General features: G+C 40.9%; 1 protein-coding gene across 4 annotated transcripts in view; it reads right to left on the minus strand.

The window, feature by feature from the left end:
- APLP2 (amyloid beta precursor like protein 2) overlaps positions 1-17,728 on the minus strand; it is a 62,625-nt gene extending 44,897 nt beyond the window's left edge. For 2 of the 4 annotated variants that reach the window (XM_027532548.1, XM_027532546.1), the window contains exon 1: positions 17,532-17,720. In XM_027532548.1, the coding sequence (XP_027388349.1) occupies positions 17,532-17,636 (105 nt within the window). In that variant the 5' untranslated portion in view covers positions 17,637-17,720. Of the gene's footprint in view, positions 1-17,531 lie in introns of all 4 variants that reach the window. The other 2 variants (XM_027532545.1, XM_027532547.1) reach the window with 2 other exon arrangements.
- Positions 17,729-18,266: the final 538 nt, after the last annotated feature.

Genomic DNA, 18,266 nt, shown 5'->3' on the forward strand with positions numbered 1-18,266 from the left:
CCACGAATCAACGTAAGAGTCTCAGAGTCTAGAGCTTTTCAGAGACAAACACAGAAGCTGCTCGCCTGATATCAGATCTCTGTGGGGATGTTTCAGTGAGGATCCATTTGTCCAGCAGGAACTGGCACTGGGCTTACAATCTGCCTGAACCCCCACCAGCCAGTGACAAGTTTGCTTCTTCACCAACACACACACACACACACACCCCCCCACACATGTAATGGCTCAGCCTGGTTGGGAGTTTATCAGTTTTGAGTCCGTGCTTTGCATTTAACCCTTTAAAATCAATACTTTAAATGTTTCAATCCAATTTTAATCTGTCCTGACTACTATTTCCACTGTTTAAAAACAACACTAACAGCACTCAGTCTCAACGACTTGCATCAATTCACAAGATTAATCTTTCAAAATACTAGCCCAGTAGGATATTTTATTAATGTAGTCCCAAGAATCTAATCAAGCCTCAAATAATCATTTTTCTTAAAGAGCTGCTATGAGAGAGAGAGAGAAAAAAAAGAATTGCTGAAAAGAAAAACATTCATAGAGCATTAAGCAGAAGCCCTCTTCAAAGGGGCATGGGGCAGGGCATTGGCAAATTGGCTGGTTTGACAGCCAATCAGGGAAGATTCTGCTATGAAATGTGGTTTGCAATTCACTTGAAAATGAGTAATATATAGTTATTGCAAGAGGCAGTTTCAAGCCAACTTTCTCCACTTTTTAACAAGGGTTGAAAACTCTGTGCCTCTGAATGACAGAGAGCAGATGGGGGTGTAGACAAAATGATAACCCACACCCAGCCTCTGGTCAGGAGACCAGAGGCTCTTACAAATAAAGGGGGCCTGCTGCTGCCAGATTTCCAATTTCTTCAAATACCGGAAAGGAATGTTTAAGACAAAAGTCCACAGTATTTGGAAATGGTGATGTTTAATTTGAACGTAAAACACAATGATGCCCATGACAGTGATAGCCAAATAAAACTTGGAGTTTGAGTAGGTTCTATTTTGTCTCCAAGCGTCAAGTGTTCAGTCTCTATGGGAAGAAATGTACTGGGAGGCTTCGTAAGAGGGGCCGCAGTTAATCTGTAAAGTGTACAATTCATCAAACAGCTAACACCCAGAAGTCATAGTATAAACTATAATTAATAAAAAAATTAATTATAGTCTGTCGATTATAATAAATTTGAGGGCAATCATCTATCTTAAAGACCCTTGGCACCTAAGGATTGGAAGACTTAATATTATTAAGATGACAATACTACTCAAAGCAATCTATTAATTCAATGGAATCCCCATAAACGTCTCAACAGCATATTTTGATTCATATGGAACCAAATTCATATGGAACTGCACAATCTTAAAAAAGACTCTCACGTCCTGACTTCACAACAAAGCAACAGTAAACAAAACTATGTGGTCCCGGCATAAAACAACAGATGTACAGAATGGAGAGCTCAGAAATGAACCCTTGAATATATACTCAAATGACTTTTTACAAGGGTGTCAAGACCATTCAACAGAGAGTCTTTTCAACAAACACTGCTGGGAAAACTGGATAGTCACCTGCAAAAGAATGAAGGTGGACTCTTAAGTCATAAATAAAAATTAACTCAAAATGGATAAACGATCTAAACATAAGGGCGAAAAAGATAAAACTCTCCGAAGAAAATATAAGGAAAAACTTTCACAACATTGATTTGGCAATGATTTCAATTACATATGATAACAAAAGTACAGTCAATACAAGAAAAAATAGCTAAACCACACTTCAAAAAAAAAAACCAAAAACCTTTAGTTTTAAAATCACAGATCTGGTAAGGGATTGATAGCCAGAAAATATTGCGAGCTCCTACAACTCAACAACCACCATCACAAAAACCCAATTCAAAAGTGAGTAAAAGAGTTGAATAGAAATTTTTCCAAAGAAAATGCAAACAGCCAACAAGAAAAGGCTTTCAACATCACTAATCATTAGGGAAATATAAATTAAAACCACAGTAAGAGACCACTTCACACCCATATTAAGATGGCTTAATATTAAAAAAAAAAAAAAAAGGCATCAAGTGTTGGCCAAGATGTAGAGAAATTGGAAACCTTGTCACTGATGGTGGGAATGTAAAATGGAGCAGCGTTTCTCAAGAAGTTAAAAAACATAGAAATTACTGTATGATCTAGCCAGGCTACTTTCCAGTACATACCCAAAAGAACTGAAAGCAGGAACTCACTGGAGGACAATGTAAAAATACCTGGAAGTAAACCCTATAAATAGTTTCTTTTTAAAAAAGATAAGCTAGATTAAAATAATCTATTTTTAAAAGACTGGAGAAGTGCTATCATTTTTTTAACCACCTAAAAGGCTTCTTTCACTTATCATCACAGGAACTGTATGTTGCCCTCAGCTGTGTTATATGCTCTGCACAGTGCTCTGCATACAGCATTTTAATAAACGTCTGCCAACAACAAGGACCATGAGGAACTTCAAATGAACCAGTTACCAGGGAAAGTCTTCAATTTTTGAACAAGTTCATACAATAGTTCTTTTGTCAATTTGAGATACAGCTAAAAGGATTAAAAAAAAAAAAGTTACTTATTGCATACTGTTTACATTGGTGAAAAATTAGAAATGTAAATTATAAAAATATTATAGAGAAGACTCTTGTTTTTACATATAATCCTGAAAAGACAGGCAAAGTTCAAAGACATACATGTGATTTGGGGGAATTCTGCCACTAGAAAGCTAATGATTTATACAAATCTCAATTACTTCCATTGTTTTAGGGACAAAAAATTATTCTTGAAAACTTAATTCTAGCATTTTATAAACATTCCTTAGCTCTTTCTACATAATTGAGCCCACTGTTTGTTCACCTCAATTCAAAGACTCTCAGCCTAGAAAGCACCAAATAAGCACCAACTGCATCAAACCGTATGCTGTGCATCAAAAAAATAAGGGCAAAAATGCAGGAAAATACTCAAATGATAGTTCCAATAGTGCTGCGAAAATCCAAGCACTGGCTGGTAGGCAGTATTCTCACGTAGGAACTCAGAATATCTGTGCGTCAACTTAAACAGCCCAAATTCAGAGTACGGGAGGCAACTCAAAGTAGTGGATAGTGCACATCTTCTTTTTTGGAGGGAGTTCAAATGTCCCAAACCATGAAAGGTGATTCAATTTAAAGCAATGCTGTAAAATGTTTAATGGGTTGGAAAGTTATTCAATATGTCAAAAGGAAGGAAAACAGACTATACACATATTAAGAGGGAATCCATTCTTTCAAAAAAACACAGACTGGGAAAATTTTAAGGTTTTTTATCTGGCAAATTGCTGTTAATTTATTTGTTTTTGTTTTAGCTTTACCTGTATTTTCTAGATTTTTCACAATGACCATATATTTTTTCTTTAACACAGGATACACAGAGTCACTATTACAAAAAATCATTTGTAAAGCATCAATTTATAATCTCAGTCATTTTTAATGAAAGATATTAAGACATAGCAAATAGGTTCCTGAGACGATACATACTCAAGTCATAATGCACAGTGACTGTAAGCCTAAATTCTATGATCTGATAGTGATTCTGTGGTACAGAAAGATAAATAACCTTGAAACGGCTTTCTTTACTTTCTGATTACTAAGAATCACCTACTGCAAATTTCTGCCTGAAAGGGACTGTTGTTAGGTAACCTCCACAAATCCGTGGTGGTCCCATGCTGACCTGAGATATCCCTTTCCCGGGCCTCTCCCCAGGCTACCTTTCTACCACTAAGCACAAACTTGAGAGCCAGTTCATCACTTACGGATTATAACCAAGATCAAGTCACTTTATCTGTGTATGCTTTAGTTCCTGTATCTGTAAAACAGGAATAACCATATTACCTGTCTCAGAAGGTAGTTCAAAGGTTTCAATGAGTATGTGTAAAACACTATACATGGTAATTGCACCATAAATACAACTATCACTATTCTGACTACTTCAACCACCACCAGAAGCTGCCACTCCACTCTCGTCTACTCTTTTCCCCTAACTAGTTAAAATAACATAGGTTCTCTCTATAAACTCCCAGCAGATATCTAATTTCAAGGGAATTAATTTTCAGTTATGGTCAACTACGTAATTCAGACCAATCCTCCTGATAAGGACAGCTAGAAAAGCAACATATTTTTAAAAAAGCATTTAGTTAAAGGCAGTAGGAACCTAAAAAGACAGTGAAGATTTCCCAAGTCAGTAACCAGGGGAGGATGAAAGCCCAAGGAGATGAATAAAGCACAGAGGGCTTTGTTCCTCTGGGGATGCTGAAAAATCCTGAAAGATGCAGCTAAGCAGTACTTCTAACAGCCTGAAAGATCAAATAGAGAGGGCTGGAGTCCAGGGCAAGAGGCAGAGGGGAAACAACACTAGTGGTTTGGACTGAGACCCCAACACACGCTGATTCTAGAAGGGTAATCCAGAAATTGACAGGACTTCATAGAGACTGCAGCTCAGCTTCTATTTCTCTCAATTTGTGAAACAAAAGTGAGATCCTAGATTGCCAGTTCATCACACCCCAGGTAGAAACAACTCACTCACTGGAGTATAACAGCCCCAGCCTCAAACTCATCTATAAGCATTTGTATCAATAAAATATATGGCACATTATCAAAAATAATCTGACAAACGAGGTAAAGGAACATGAATAAGTAACCAGCAGAAACAAATAGAAAAGACACACAGGGACCTCAGACACAAGAATTACCAGACACAGACTTTAAGTATACTTCTCATTTTCAAAGACACAAATTAAGAATTTCAGCTGTAATTAGGAAACAATTGAAAAAAAAAAATCCCAACCAATTCTGAATTATAAAACTGAAAAGTACAACAATTAAATTTAATTCAATGGATGGGACTTCATGGTAGATTAGCTACAGCTGAAGAAATCCTTAGTAAACAGAAAGATGGGTCAAAAGAAAAGCTATCAGATGAGTCATGAAAAGACACACAGGCTAGGGCAACACAGTGTCTACGACGTCTGTTTCTGGAGTCCCGAGGAAAAGGAGAGAATTTAGACTTAAATACTTAGATGGTGGTTGAGAATTTTCTAAAACTGATAAAAGACATCAAACCACAGATTCGAAGAGCTCTACAAGCAAAAGATAGTTAGCCTCTCATAACTTCAGATTCTGTATCCATGGATTGAAGATACTCAGGGAAAAAAAAATTGGCCTACCTATTCGGTAGGCCAATAACTATCTACATAGCATTTACACTGTATTTACAACTATCTACATGGTATTTATACTGTATTCACAACTATCTACATAGCATTTACATTGTATTTACAACTATCTAAACAGCATTCAAAAAACAAGATCATGAGATTCGGTCCCATCACTTCATGGCAGATAGATAGGGAAACAATGACAGGTTTTATTTTCCTGAACTCCAAAATCACTGCAGACGGTGACTGCAGTCATGAAATTAAAAGACCCTTGCTCCTTGAAAGAAAAGCTATGACAAACCAAAAGAGCATATTAAAACACTCAGTCATGTTAGACTCTCTGCAACCCCACCATGGACTATAGAGTCCATGGAATTCTCCAGGCCAGAAGACAGGAGTGGGTAGCCTATTCTTTCTCCAGTGGATGTTCCCCATCCCAGGAATCGAAACAGGGTCTCCTGCATTGCAGGCACATTCTTTACCAACCGAGTTATCAGGGAAGCGTATCAAAAAGCAGAGACATTACTTTGCCAACAAAGTCCATAAAGTCAAAGCTAGTCATGTATGGATGTGAGAGTTGGGCCATAAAGAAGGCTGAGCACCAAAGAATTGATGCTTTTGAACTGTGGTGTTGGAGAAGACTCTTGAGAGTCCCTTGGACAACAAGCAGATCAACCCAGTCAATTCTAAAGAAAATCAGTTCTGAATATTCACTGGAAGGACGGATGCTGAAGCTGAAGCTCCAATACTCTGGCCACCTCTTGCGAAGAGCCAACTCATTGGAAAAGACCCTGATGCGGGGAAAGATTGAAGGCAGGAGGAGAAGGGGACGACAGAGGATGAGATGGTTGGATGGCATCACCGACTCGATGGACATGAGTTTAAGCAAGCTCCAGGAGATAGTGAAGGACAGGGAAGCCTGACATGCTGCAGTCCATGGGGTCACAAAAAGTAGGACGTGGGTGAGTGACTGAACAACATTAACAACTATCTACATAGCATGTACACTGCATTAGGTATTATAAGTAATCTAGTGGTTACTGCAGCTATACAGGAGAATATTCGCAGGTTGTATGGAAGTACTACACCATTTTCAGAGAAGGCAATGGCACCCCACTCTGGTACTCTTGCCTGGGAAATCCCGTGGACAGAGGAGCCTGGTGGGCTGCAGTCCATGGGGTCACTAAGAGTCGGACACGACTGAGTGACTTCACTTTCACTTTTCACCTTCATGCATTGGAGAAGGAAATGGCAACCCACTCCAGTGTTCTTGCCTGGAGAATCCCAGGGACGGGGGAGCCTGGTGGGCTGCCGTCTATGGGGTCGCACAGAGTCGGGCACAACTGAGGCGACTTAGCAGCACACCGTTTTATATAACAGTCGTAAGCATCACAGATTTTGGTACCGGGGGAAGGGGAATCCTGGAACCAATTCTCCAAAGATAGCAAGGGGCTATACATTTTTAAAAAATCCACACCTAGGTACATAGTAAAATTGCTGAAAATCAGATTCAAAGAGAACGTCTAGTAAGTAGTCAGAGACAAGGGACACATTACCTTCAAAGGAACACCAATCTGACAGTTAATTCCAATAAGCTATTGATAATATTCGACATCAGAACAGACGTTAAATATCAAGGAACAGAATAAAGAATAAGATCTTCAAAATGACGAAAGAAATTCTATCTCCAATGAACCTGTCTTGCAAGGAAGACACTAAAGCAGATATTTGGTGAAAGAATATATGTCACTAGCCAACCTTAAGAAAATTCTAAAGTGTGTCTTGGAAGATACAAAATTACCCGAAAAAGAAGCTTAGAGATACAAAATGCATGAAGAATAACAAAGGGAATATGTAAATCTAAATCAGGGGCTCTCAATCTCACTGTAAATTTGCATCACTGGGAAGAGTTTTTAAGAAATACTAATGGCTCACACCTTCTCTCAAGAGACCTTGATGTAATTTGTCTGAATTGGAGTGTAGGCAATCTGTGCTTTGTAAACATTTCCCCAGATGATACCAGTGTGCCCCCAGAGTTGATAACCACTGATGCCAAGTTCACTCGACTGTGTAAAACATGGCTTGTATGAGGTCCTCCAGGGTTTACATGAAATTAACAACAATGGCAAAAACGTTGAGGGGAGGTTAAAGTGTTCTGATCTTCTATTCTTGGAAGAGGGTAAAAGTACCAATTAATATAAAACGTTGGTAAGTGAAAGATATTTAAATGTCTAAAGCAACCACTAAAGGGAGAACAAAAGATTATGAAAGTATGTTCCGAAGTAATACGAGAAAGAAGTAAAATAAGAACCACTTTCAAAGGAGTTGAGTAAGGGGATAAACATAGCAACCTGAATGTCCACTGAGAGGTGAAAGGATAAAGGAAATACGGTGAACACACACACACAGTGGGAAGCTATTCAGCCATAAAAAGGATATCCTACCATTTGCAACAACATGATGGACCTTGAGAGCATCATATAAACTGAAGTAAGTCAGACAGAGAGAGAGAAACACTGCATAGTCTCACTTACATGTGGACTCTAAAAACACTGACTTCATAAATATAGAGAAAAGATCACTTGTCAGACATGTGCAGTGAAGGCTGAGGGGTGGAAGGTGAGCAAAATGTGTGAAAGCAGTCAAAAGACAAGTTTCTCTAAGGTATAAGGTACTAGTTATAATAGAAGTAAGTCTGGGGAAGCAACATACAGCAGTGACTATAACGACCCACACTGTACTGTATATTTGAGAGTTGCTATAAGAGTAAATCTTAAACATTCTTGTCTCTCACACACATACACACACACACACACACACACACACACACACACAAGACAAGTCACCATGAGGTGGTGGGTGTTAACTAGACTTAAGTGTGGTGATCATCTCACAAAACGTGAGCGTGCATGTTCGCTTGCTCAGTCGTGTCCAACTCTGTGCGACCCCATGGACCAGAGGCTCCTGTTTACACACAAATATTAAATCGTTATGTTGTGCACCTGAAACTAATATAAAGTTGTATACCACTTATACTTCAGTTAAAAAAAAACATAGAATTAGCAGAACAAAACAAAAAGCACTAAATAAGACAGTAGATGAAAACCCAAATACCTCAGCAATCATGTTAAATGTAAAAGACAAACGCTGTTTCCTCAGTCTGCAAAAGAAGAAACAACCATAAACACATTTAAAACATAAAGATGGAAATATTAGACAAAGTACTGATAAAGGCAAAAACTTTACTGGAAATAACACAGGAGAATACCGCTATGAGAGGTTCAATTCCTTAGGAAGAGATAGCAATTTTAAAGCTGTATATGCTTAATGACAGCCTCAAACTAATCAAAGCAAACAGAATGACAAGGAGAAACATTTTTCCAAAATTACTGTGGCAGATATATTTTTTTTGCCAATCCACACAGCACGTGGGGTCTCTGACCAGAGATCATGTCCAGGCCCCCTGCACTGGAAGCAGTCTTAACCCCTGGACTGCCACGGAAGTCCACAGTGGGAGATTTCTAACATACCTTTCTCAGTAAAAGAAACAAGATTTAAAAAATAATTAGGGATATAGATCTGAACAACAATGAAAACAGTATGATCAGAAGACATATAAAACACCATCAGTAACAACTACAGAATAAAAATTTTCTTTATGCACACAACAAAAATTTTATCATAAACTGGGCCATGAAGCAAGTCTCAACAAGTTTCAAAAAACTGAAATCATACAGACTTATTCTCTGACAACAAAGCAGTTAACTTAGAAATGAACAGCCTAAAACACAGCCAGATACCCTCCTCCACATCTTTGGAAATTAAGAAACATACTTCTAAATTACCTTTAAAAAAATTAAGTCACAATGGAAAAATCTATTGTTTTACTTGAATGATAATGAAATGATTATATATCCAAACTTGTATCTTGTTTAAGGGTACAAATTTGTAAACGATGGTTAAAGACTAGAGGCCTAACTCTCAGCACAGTGATTATAGTCCATAATACTGTTTTGTAAACAGCAAAGTTGCTAAAAGACTAGATCATAATTGCTCTCACTACCAAGAAGAAATTTTAATTATGGATGAGAGGTGGTAGCAGCAGCAGTGATACAGTGGTAAACATGTTGCAATATATAAATGTATCAAATCAGAATACTGTACAGCTTAAACTTACACAGTGTTGTACACAATGGGCTTCCTTGGTGGCTCTGATGGTCAAGTGTCCGCCTGCAATGTAGGAGAGAGTCTGCCTGCAATGCAGGAGACCAGGGTTCAATCCCTGGGTCGGGAAGATTCCCTGGAGAAGGGAATGGCAACCCACTCCAGTACTCCTGCCTGGAGAGTTCCATGAAAAGAAGAACCTGCCGGGCTACAGTATACGGGGTTGCAAAGAGTCAGACATGACTGAGCAACAAACACACATCTCCTTTGTTAAAAATATTAAATAGAAAGCTACAAAAAGTTATGAATTGCAGCTAAAGCCCTGTTCAGAGGAAAATATATAGCTTTAAACAAATTAGAAGAGAAAAAAAAGCTGAAAAAAATAAAGCAGTCATCTCAAAGTGCTAGGGGGAAGAAATTAAACCTGTGAAAAGTAGGAAAAGAATAATAATGGACAGAAAGTAATAAAATAGAAAATAAACCTACAGAAAATAGGAAAGAGGCAATGAAAATATCAACTTTACTTCTACAACCACAACAAAATGACAACCAAAACTTCAGGATGCCATTTATAATAGCACTCAAAAAAAGAAGATATCTATAAATAAATCTAACATACTATATATAAGATTTCTATGCAAAAAGCTTAAAACACTGAGGTTGATTAGTGAGGACCTAAACAAAGGCATATATCATGTTTCTGGGTTAGAAGACTCAATATTAGAAAAATATCTCTTTTTCCTAATTGAATTATAGACTCCATGCAACCTGAATCTAAATTCCAACAAATGCTGTTTTTGGTTAAATGTAGCCAATGTATATGTAAAGAAAAGCGTCAAAGAGCAGTCAAGACACTAATGAAGACAATCCAAGTAGAAAGGCTTGCTCCAGTAGGTATAAATCCTCATTACTAAGCAGAGTCATTAAGACAGCGTGGACTTGGTACACGGATACAGTGGATTAGGACAGCCCAGAAAGAGTCTCACACATACAGAGAGATAAATATTAACAGAGGTGGCAGGGGAGAACAGGAGAGAAAGGAGACCTTGACATTAAATGGTGCAAGCTGGGTAACTACGTGAAAAACAATAAATAAGTAAAAAGACCAATACTTTGTATCTACACAACAATGAGTTTCAGGGAAACTGTGGCTCCAAATGTGAGAGGCAAACAGAAGGCCCGTGGCAGGCAGCAACACAGGAGAATAACTATGTCCTCTGGGGGCAAATTTCTCACACGTGACACAAAAAGTACCTACCATAATTTTAAAAAAAGTAAAACTGATAAATTAGACAGTAAAATGAAGAACTTCTAAAGACATCATGAAGAAGAGGGTAAAAAGGCAAGTAGCAGAAGGGGTAGTGTTATCTCAATAACCTCAAACTGGAGACATCCAAATGTCCGTCAACAGCAAAACAAATTGTGGTTTCTTCAGATGCGGGAGTACTATACAGCTGTGGAAACAGGTGAACCACAGCTACAATCAGTAATCCAAATGATCCTCAAAAACACGTCCAATGAAAGAAGCCAGAAACTCAAGAAAACATACTGAGGGATTCCATTTACTTAAAGACTAGAAAACAAGAAAAGTTAAATTACAGTGTTTAGGGATGAATGCCTAGATAGTAAAACTATCAAGAAAAAAAGCAAGACATAATCACCATAAAAGTCAGGCTAACAGTTACTAGGGGCAATGGGGAATGGGAATGCTCTATTTCTGGCCCTTGGCAGTGGTTACACAAACATCTGTTTTATGAAAACACACTGAGTTATACTCTTTTTTCCCCTTTGTGTATTTAAGTTGTAAAAAGCTCAGAAAGACCCCAGGCTTTACACGTCGGTGTGCAGGGCTGCGATGAGGCAGTAGCACCTTTCACAGGCACGGTTTGTCCTTACTTCCACTTCAAATATCCTAGCATTCTTACCTTCTAAAATTCTCTAACACACTCCAACAATTTGCACTCTTCCCTGATCTTTGAAAGCCTGGGATCCAAAGAGATCAAAGGGTTTTCTCTCAACATAGGAACATGAATGGGAATGCTGAATTCCCAACTCAAGATAAGAGTAACTTCCGGAAAGGAAGATTAATGGGATGGGGGTTCAGAGGCCTATTATAATGCTTTACTTCTCTATCCAAAGTGTTTTAGTTCTTTAAAAAAAAAAAAAAAAGTTAAAGCAAAGATGGGAAGTGCTAAAATTTAATGAAACTGGATGGGGGATAAGTGGATATGAGTACCTTTTATATACTTACCATGCTATGCTGGTAATATTCCTAATGAAAGGGAATAAAAGGTCCTACACTCTTTACACTTACTGGCTCATTTCTTTCTCCATGTAAAAATTCTGCTTGAGCCTAGGTTAAGTCATACTTAGCCTTCCAGAGACAATATATAAAAACCTGAAAATGTTCTTCATCACCCACATTAAAATCCATGTTTTCATCTTCTCTAGGCTAAATATCTCCCTTATAAATTTTCAGGTACTTCTCCATTCAGCCATTCTGTTCTGGATGGCAACATTCCTCAAAACGAAGTGCAAGACCCTAATAAACCATGGGAGAGCCTTCTTCGTTGTCTCAATTCCACCAGCAAACTTTTAACTCATAGGTAACTTAGGTAAGAACAAATGCACTATTTTCCTTTTCAGCCAGACCAGCCATATGTAGCAGATGTTGGGCTGGTATCCACCCAACATGCACAGCCCCCTTTCCCATCAGAACCCAGTGCACAGTCTAAGCCTGTCACAGAACCACCACCACGACTCACCCATGACTGCTTCGGCTGGAAGCACCAGATATCATTCAGCCCAGCTGATGAGCTCTAAGAAAAACCCCATGATCCCCTGGATGTTATCACAACAGAGCCTGTGCTCTGAAACTGAAACACCCTTCTGCAACCTCAAGAAGCGCCAGGCTGAGGAAGGCAGAGCAGAAAGAAAGGCTGTGGCGGGGCTGTTCAATTAACCCACACAACACGTGCCCACTCCAAATGATGACTGACTTTTTTCTGGACCACAATCTTATTCTAGTCATATGGGTTACTGTGTTAGCCTCTTTCTAATAGTTTGTCTACCAACCAGGCCAGTGATTGGAAGTCTGGTGCCAATAACATTTTCCCTTCCAAATAATCCCATACACTAATTTGATAAGATTCCCCACAGGTGGTCAGAGTTTCTTAAATTTTTTTTATCAGAATATAAAGACAAGACAAGCTTACTATTGTAAAAAAGAGAGAACTTGCACATACAAAAAAGCATTCGATTTTTTTTTTTTTAAATCCATGGAAAATATAAAACGGCAAGGTCTCCTTTAATTACAACCTTCAAAGAAAACCACTGTTAGCAGTTTGGCAATACGTGGATTCATGATACAGTATCTGTGAAATTAGTTTCTTTTAAAGAAAATATTCATATCAGATTTCCTGATGGTAGAGAAAATAGGTAAACAAGAGTGGAAAAAAAAAAAAGAAAGAAAGAAAGAAATCTGCAACCCAAATAGAAATGTCATGAAACACCCGGATATAGAAGGAGCAACAACTCAGTAAGACAGACCAGTTCTCAGCCTGGCCTTGCTGCCCTCTCCTGACTCCCTTTTTCAGGTGTGGATGAGAAGACCTACTTTACCAGACTTTTGGGAACTTATGTAAGATGCTGTACCCACATGAGTTCTGTTGGCTTTTTGTTTGCTGCAGTTTGTTTTTCTCTACCTGCGCAGGAGAAACCCCCTGGGGAGCCCGTGACAATGAGATTCCCAGAAGTCCTCAAGGAGAAATCTCTGGGGGTGGGGCCTGAAAGTCACAGGCAAGTGCGCTCTGCAGAGGAAAAGGCATGAGGCATATCTGGTTTTATTACTGCACTGTTTAGCCTCTAACACGGAACCTGGTAACAGTGTTCAACAAACATTAGCGGGATGGTTAACAAATGAAGAGTTGTATTTTAAAAACAGATTAGTTACGTTGCAAAAGATTCCATGAAAAGCTTCCATGATGCTTATGTAAGAAAATGTCTCTCGGCAAGAAGCAGTTATTAGCTGTACTTGATACGGAGAACTGGAACTCATTTCTATTTCGTTCACTTTCCATCTTACACCATAAATCAAGGTGCACTAGACTAAATTTAATTAAGAGTCAAGGTAATCTAGTTTACCTCACTAAAAAAACAACTCATGAGAATTGGATTATGGGCGATTTCCAACTCTCAAATGGCCTCCCTCCACAGACTCTACAATCACTGTTCAAAAATTTATCCCTTTTTAATCACACAGAAAACTATTTTCTTTCAGTACTTCTTTAGGACAATTCAAAATACTAATTGTTAGATACCAGCTTCAATAAGCTCTCTGTCACTTTGATAAAATGTGTACCTGGTAGCCAGAGGAGGCTAGACACCACCAACATATTCACAGCGAAATTTCCATGGACAACACAAAGATCTCAGGTTATTTTTCATCTTATTCTTCAAATGAATTTAAAATTTCTACAATGAATACGCACTCCCTATGTAATTTTTCTTGTAATTTTAAATAGAAAATGCAAAAGCCCAAGAATTAATAAGAGTAATATAATTGAGGAATCCTGTAAGGTTTTTAAGTTTTTATTTCCTAGAGTCAAAACAATATCAGGTAAGTTTAAGATATTATTTTATATTTGGAAAAATAATTAACCCTTCACGTACTGCTACCAAGAATTCTAAAGCTCTTTAACTTAAAAAAAAAAAAAGTTTTCAAATTCTCTGAAGGCCATTATTGGTTCTATTGGCAAAATGGAATACAGAGAGTAGATCTGATCAAAGTATTGTATCAAAGTTAAATTTCTTTAAGCTGATAACCAAACGGGTTAGGTAGGACACAGTCCTTGGTTCTCAGGTTCTTAGGAAATACACTTGCAAGTTTTCAGGGGTAGAGGGGTAAGATGTATGCAATTTGCCCCCTTTGCTTGTTTGCAAAAAATACATAATTACACAATGAGTGACAAGACAAATGCTGAACAGGGGAAATGTTAAACTGACGGATCTGGGTAGAGGGTATGAGTTGTTCATACAATTTTTGCAATTTTTTGTGAGCCTGAAATTATATCTAAGTAAAAATTGTAATTGAAAAAAGTGAACAGAAAAAAAATACTCAAAACTGTTAAGATCATACTGGACCAACTTTAAGCAAGGCTTTATTGTGGGAAAACATAACATTTAAAAACTGTGCTAATAAAAACACTCATACAGCACCAACTTTAAAAAATAAATTAAATTAGCACCACCCAGGAGAAATATGAGTCATATGTTATATTTGAAACAGGTGAGACTAATTTTAATATAATTTACTTAGCCAATGTGTAAAATATCACTCCAATGCAATCAATATGAAAATTACAAATCAGTTATTTTACAAGGTTGTTCATAGTAAGTCTTCAAAATATGGAGTGCATTTAGCACCTACAGATCTCAATTCACATGCTAAATTTCACAGGAAATATCTGACTTGCATTTACATTCATAAAATGTAGTTTAAAAAATAGACTCATATAAAAAGTTGTTTCCAATCACTGAACTGAGTTTTGTTTTTAAATGTAAATTAGCTAAAATTAAATAAAATGGAAAATTCATTCCTCAATCATTATAGCCACCACTGCAAGCGGCTACCCTGTGGGACAACCCAGCTTTTGATGATGAAAACAAACCTCATCAAAGGAGGATTTGCCAAAACTTGGCACATCACATTTATCAAAGGATTTTAACACAGTTATGATAAAATAAAAGCTGATGCTTCTATCAGAGGCATTGGTATTTGTCCAGGTCATAATCAGACATTGCCTCTACCATCACTTAAATACCAGCACTGATCTTCTGCCTCAGATGTCATACTATGAGTTTCCTGAATATTGGCTACCAAAGGGCCCACTCATTTTAAAATGTGGTGGAACGAACTAGAGCTCTCAGTGTCCAAACTGTACAGAGTGCAGGATTTCAGCACGAATACCATAAGGGAGCAGGCCCTCAAATGAACTTGTCTCGGATTTAACAGAGGAAGTGACCCTGAATACAGAGATTCTTTTTCTTTCCTTTTAAACAGGTGTATGAGATTAATTCAGTCAACACCAGGCAACACTCAAGATTTGCCAATCAATAATTCTGTGCCAAGCAATCCGATCAGGGATTTGGCTAGAATCCCTTTGGCTAATCTCAGTAAGGACCATATCAAAGAGAATCCTGATTTCGGCCATTCTCATCTAAACCGAGGCTCAGGCGGCCCTTTGCCTGGAAGTAAATAAAGTCAAATTATATATGTATGAAGGAAATTCTGCCTTTTGGACAAAAGAAAAAACCATCCGAAAGATAATTTAGTAAGGGTGGGCAAAAATACAGCTCCAAAGATGAGAAGTTTTCCTAAAACCGCATTCAAACACCATTTTAGGGAAATGTCTAATTCCCACTTTCTGTCTAGTCGGACTTTCCGATTGAACAATGATGTGGATAATAACCAAACTTAATCCACAACAGCTAATTCTGGTATTGTTCACTGCTCTTTCTCTGCAGGCATACAAGTGCCTGTTTAGACCTGAAAGGAAGATATTCTTTAAAACTGATGAACCCTTGAATGTGAATTCACTAGTGCCTGAAGTTACTCATACCTCTGGGAAGTGAGGCAAAAGCATGTGAACAATGGTTTGTGACATCCTGCCCCAAGAGTTAAATTCTGTGTTCCAAACAAAAGCTTTTTCCTTTCCCTCCCACCCCACTCATCTAGCGTGCTTCCCTGCGACACCATATCGTGGATCACAGACATAATTCTGAACACTGCGTGGAAACGAAAAGAATCCTAATCTAGAAGTATGCTTACATAAGCATTAACTATTTCTACTTGAAACTTCCTCCACTACCACCCCGCCCCCCGCCCCTGAAGAATCAAAGCTTTAAGCAGGATGAATAGGACGTTTTAAGCTGTTCACCGGAGGTTTGTTCTAGAGCCGACTGTTTCTAATCGTGGAAATATTTCCACTTTCTGCAGAAAAACACGTTCTGTGGGTTTTTATTAGAAACTCTTCAGTCAATGCCTGTGTAATCAAATCCAGTCTCACTTCTCTCTGAAATTAGCCAACTCCGCAAAAAGCCATTGTAATTTGCAAAAGAGCGAAGAGGGGGAAATAAACTACACCAGAAACACACATTCCAGTCCGACAGTTCAAGCACTATTTCGAGATGCCAAGTAAAAATAAAGTTCCACGTCTCCCTCGTGGACAGAAAGGTTTCTACAAGCGGCCAGGCCCAGGCCACAAGGCAGGACCCCCTGACCCCAGCGAACCTTCCGGGCACGCAAGCACCGAACCACCGCCCGGCACAGACGTGTGTGTTCGCAAGGTCGCCAGGTGCGGGGAAACTACTTACGCCGAAAAAGTACGCTTCAACCAGAGTTTTTACAACGTATTCACGGGTACTGTCCCTGCTCGCTGAAACGCACCACAAAAGGGAGCAACGCCGACAGCGGAGAAGGGTTTCCCCTGGTTCATCAGATTCAGGCAACCGGATTGTATTTAACAATCCCTCCCGAAGGTCCGACGCCAGAGCCGGGATCCAGAGCGGGAGGCGCACAGGAAGCAGAGGGCGCACCCGCTGCGGGGAGCGGACCCGCTCCCGTGCCGTCCGGAAGGCTCTGTCCGGGCGCCCGCATCCCCGCGGCCCGGCCCACTCGCCAACAAAGGCCGCATCCACCGCTCCCGGGTGGGAAGCCCAGGCGACCCACGGGGGGCCGGGTCGGCAAGGCCGACCCCGGAGCGAGCCCAGCCGCACCGGGTCCCGGGCTGCAGGGAGCACGGCAGAGGCTCGCGCGATCCCGGGGGACGGCGGAGTGGGAGTCTGGGCTTCGCAGGGTCCGCAGAGGATGTGGCCGCGCCGCGGGCGGGATGGAGGCTGGGGCGGCCGAGGCGGCCCGCTGCCCCCCGCAACCCCGATGCCTTTCATTTGGCCTCTGCGGCGGCGGAGACAGCCCGACATCCAGCGCCAAGCACTGCGCCAAGCCGGGGCGGGCGGGGGAGGCGCTCCAGACCCGCCGCAGCGCCGGACCACCCCCACCACCCAGCGCGCCGCGACCCCCTCCCGGCCCGGACCCCGCGGCCCGCCCGCCCGCAGGCCGCGCTCCCCCGCGGGCGCAGGAGAAAGGGCTCGGGCGCTCGCCCGGTCCCCACCTCAATGTAGCCGGCCAGAGCCGCGGCGGGAGCTGTGAGCCCGAGCAGCAGCAAGACCAGGAGTTTGCCCGTGGCCGCGGTGGCCGCGGTCCCGGTGGCCGCCATCCCTTGCCGGGTCGCTCTAGCGCTCGGCTCTCAAGCTCACACAAACGGACTCCGGAGCGTTCCCACCGCGACCCAGAAGCATCTGAAGCTTGTTCGCCGCCGCCCCTAGGGTTTTACACCGACCGGAACTGACTTCACAAAACCACACCCTCCATCTTTGGCGCCCAATGCCGACCCGCAGAATCTCCGCAAGACACCGCCCCTCGTTCAGCCCAGACCCAATCAGGGGGCGGAAGAGCCCACCCCTCCCTCCGCTCCAGTCGCGCACCCCGCCCGGTCCCGCCCCCAGGTGCTGACGCCCCGCCCCGCCGGGCCCCGGCTGCTCCGGGATGCGGGGGTGTGTGCGGGGTTGGGGGGGCCCCGGCGGGGTGCGCTTGGGCCGCCAGCACCCTCCTGGTTATCTGCCCGCACTGCGCCCTTCTGTTCTCCTGCAGCCGCCCGACACCAGACACGCCCCGCTGCCCGCCCCTGCGGGCTGTTTTCCAGATTCCTTCGGGTACCGCCCTCTTCGGGGTTCTGACAATGATTTTATGAAAAACAGGATTTTTATTTATTTTTTTTAAAGGAAAAACAGGATGAATTGTTCCGAGTCCAGGCAGGTTTGCAGAAGGCCGTCCTCCTGGGCAGAAG

This window comes from Bos indicus x Bos taurus, chromosome 29 (genome assembly GCF_003369695.1).
Source record: "Bos indicus x Bos taurus breed Angus x Brahman F1 hybrid chromosome 29, Bos_hybrid_MaternalHap_v2.0, whole genome shotgun sequence".
NCBI lineage: Eukaryota > Metazoa > Chordata > Mammalia > Artiodactyla > Bovidae > Bos > Bos indicus x Bos taurus.